This window comes from Ursus maritimus, unplaced genomic scaffold (assembly GCF_017311325.1).
Source record: "Ursus maritimus isolate PB19 unplaced genomic scaffold, ASM1731132v1 scaffold_49, whole genome shotgun sequence".
NCBI classification, from domain to species: Eukaryota; Metazoa; Chordata; class Mammalia; order Carnivora; family Ursidae; genus Ursus; species Ursus maritimus.
In genome coordinates this window covers 20,920-23,507 of record NW_024426652.1, presented here as the reverse complement: position 1 = coordinate 23,507, position 2,588 = coordinate 20,920, and the positions used below count along the sequence as shown (strand labels likewise).

The following is a 2,588-nucleotide window of genomic DNA, read 5'->3' as shown; positions in this document are numbered from 1 at the left end:
TTAAAAAATTAACTCATAAAAATAAAAAAGGAATTTTGTGACTATTGTTTATCTCCAATAGGATTAAGATAGATGCTAAATATAAAGGGCCAAACATTAGTCAGGATTTAACTCATTTTTCTGCAAGTCTAGTGTTGGTTAGACTGTTTTTATTTTTATTTATTTATTTTTAAAGATTTTATTTATTTATTTGTCAGAGGCGGAAAGAGAAAGCACAAGCAGAGGGTGAGTCAGGCAAAGGGAGAAGCAGGCTCCCCACTGAACAAGGAACCTGATGCAGGACTTGATCCTAGGGCCCTGGGAACCAGACCTGAATGAAAGGCAGGTGCTTAACTAACTGAGCCACCCAGGTGTCCCTTATTTTTATTTTTATTTATTTTTGTTCTTTTTTAATTTAAATTTTGTGAGCTAAAATACAGTGCAACATTGGTTTCTGGAGTAGAATGTAATGATTCATTACTTACATATAACAGTGCTCATCACAACAAGTGCCCTCTTTTTGGAGAACTCCCATCCTGTCTTCCAGAGTGGCTGTACTAGTTTGCATTCCCACCAACAGTGTAGGAAGGTTCCCCTTTCTCTGCATCCTCACCAACATCTGTTGTTTCCTCAGTTGTTAATTTTAGACATTCTGACTGGTATGAGGTGGTATCTCATTGTGGTTTGATTTGTATTTCCCTGATAACAAGTGATGTGGAACATATTTTCATGTGTCTGTTGGCCATTTGGATGTCTTCTTTGCAGAAATGTCTGTTCATGTCTTCCACCCATTTCTTGATTGGATTATTTGTTCTTCAGGTGTTGAGTTTGGTTAAGTTCTTTATAGATTTTGGATACTAGCCCTTTATCTGATATGGTCCTTCATCCACTTTGAGTTTATTTTTGTGTATGTTGTAAGAAAGTGGTCGGTTCCATTCTTCTGCATGTGGCTGTCCAGTTTTCCCAACACCATTTGTTGAAGAGACTAAGACAGTTTTATTTATTAAAGAAAACTAGCCCATCACGCAGTGAGGGATATTTAAGATGATGGTGGGCTTTATTGTAATAGTTCCCTAACCAAAATTATTGAATTCTCTAGAAAATTATCTTGCCTCGTATCTTATTAAGATAGGTTGTGGTGGAACTTGGTTCTCTCTGACTTCTGATTTATATTTTATGGGCAGGTATTTCAGTCCCAAAGACTTTCCTTAAGGCAGTCTTCATCTCCTTGTTCCTGAGGCTATATATTAGAGGATTGCAGAAGGGTGTTATCACAGAATAAAATAAGGTCACAATTTTCTGCACTTGCACAGGGTGTCCTGATCCAGGACTAACATACATCACCATAATGGAGCCATAAAACAGGACGACAACAGCCAAATGAGAAGCACAAGTGGAGAGAGCCTTGTGTTGGCCAGCCCGTGAGGGCATCCGCAGCACAGTCAGAATCACCAGAGCATAGGAGCAAAGAATAAAGAGGAAGGTGCCAATCATGAAAATAACATTGAAAGTAGAGTAAAGGAGCTGAGTGATGGTGTCTTCAGAACAAGACAGCGTCATCAGTGGGACAGGGTCACACAAAAAATGGTTGATGGTATTTGGGCCACAGAAGGGCAACTGTGAAATGAGAACAACTGGAGTTAGGAATAGGATGAGCCCACCCGACCATCCGAAGATGACAAGGCCGGTGTACAGCTGTTTAGTCATGATGCGTGGGTAATGTAGAGGACGACAGATGGCAAGGTACCTGTCAAAGGCCATGATGCAAAGGAAGAAGCCCTCATCACACCCAAAAGAGAAGAAGAAGTAGAACTGTGTGAAACAGCTCACAAAGGAGATTGACTTGCTTGTGGACAGGAAATTGGCCAACATATTAGGGACGGTCGTGGTGACATAACATATTTCTAGGAGAGAGAAATTGCCCAAGAATATGTACATGGGGGTGTGAAGATGCCGGTCCCACAGCACAGCATAGACAATGGCCGTATTCCCCATCAGAGTCAGGATGTAGATTACTGAGAAGAGCCCAAAGTAGAGGAGCTGCATTTCTGGGCTTGAGGGAAAGCCCATGAGGATGAAGTGGCTAATGGAGTTGGTGGTTTCTGTGCTGGACACATTCTTTGGTTTGGAAGACATGGAGATGACTTGGTTATTATACTTTAATGGAGTATGCTGGTTCTTCCTGAAAACACCAAATTCTTTTTTTGATAAAGTAACAAACAGTGAGGTTTCTGTTAAAGCAACAAAGCTGTCATCATCATAACCTGTTCCCCAAGAGTATGATTTCATTTTGATAAGATGTAAATAATAATATAAATAAAAACATGGTGTGGGGCAATCATTAAGTTAGTCAAGATACTGGATTACATATTAGGAGTAGAAAATTGAAAATTCTTTCTAAAGTATAATGTAAAATTAATTTGTTGTAATTAGTAATATTGATAAGAATATCAAATGAAGTACTACTTTTATTAAGACATTTCAGAAAGTTCTGTCTCACTGAGATACAGTGAAAGGGCACAGGGAATACTCCTTTTTGTGCTTGCTTATGGTATTATAAAGTGATGACTAAAATAGTTCTCTGGTTCATTAGGTAGTTCGTTATATGA

The 2,588-nt window shown here is 39.0% G+C and overlaps 1 protein-coding gene across 1 annotated transcript; it reads right to left on the bottom strand.

Moving 5' to 3' along the window:
* Positions 1–1,146: 1,146 nt before the first annotated feature.
* LOC103681509 (olfactory receptor 11H6-like) lies at positions 1,147–2,268 on the bottom strand. The gene has a single exon (XM_008711101.2). The coding sequence runs from the start codon at positions 2,266–2,268 to the stop codon at positions 1,147–1,149; it is 1,122 nt and encodes a 373-aa protein (XP_008709323.2).
* Positions 2,269–2,588: the final 320 nt, after the last annotated feature.

Bases quoted from the DNA above. Each gene is read 5' to 3' on its own strand.
- LOC103681509 (XM_008711101.2), bottom strand. From the start codon at position 2,268: ATGAAATCATACTCTTGGGGAACAGGTTATGATGATGACAGCTTTGTT.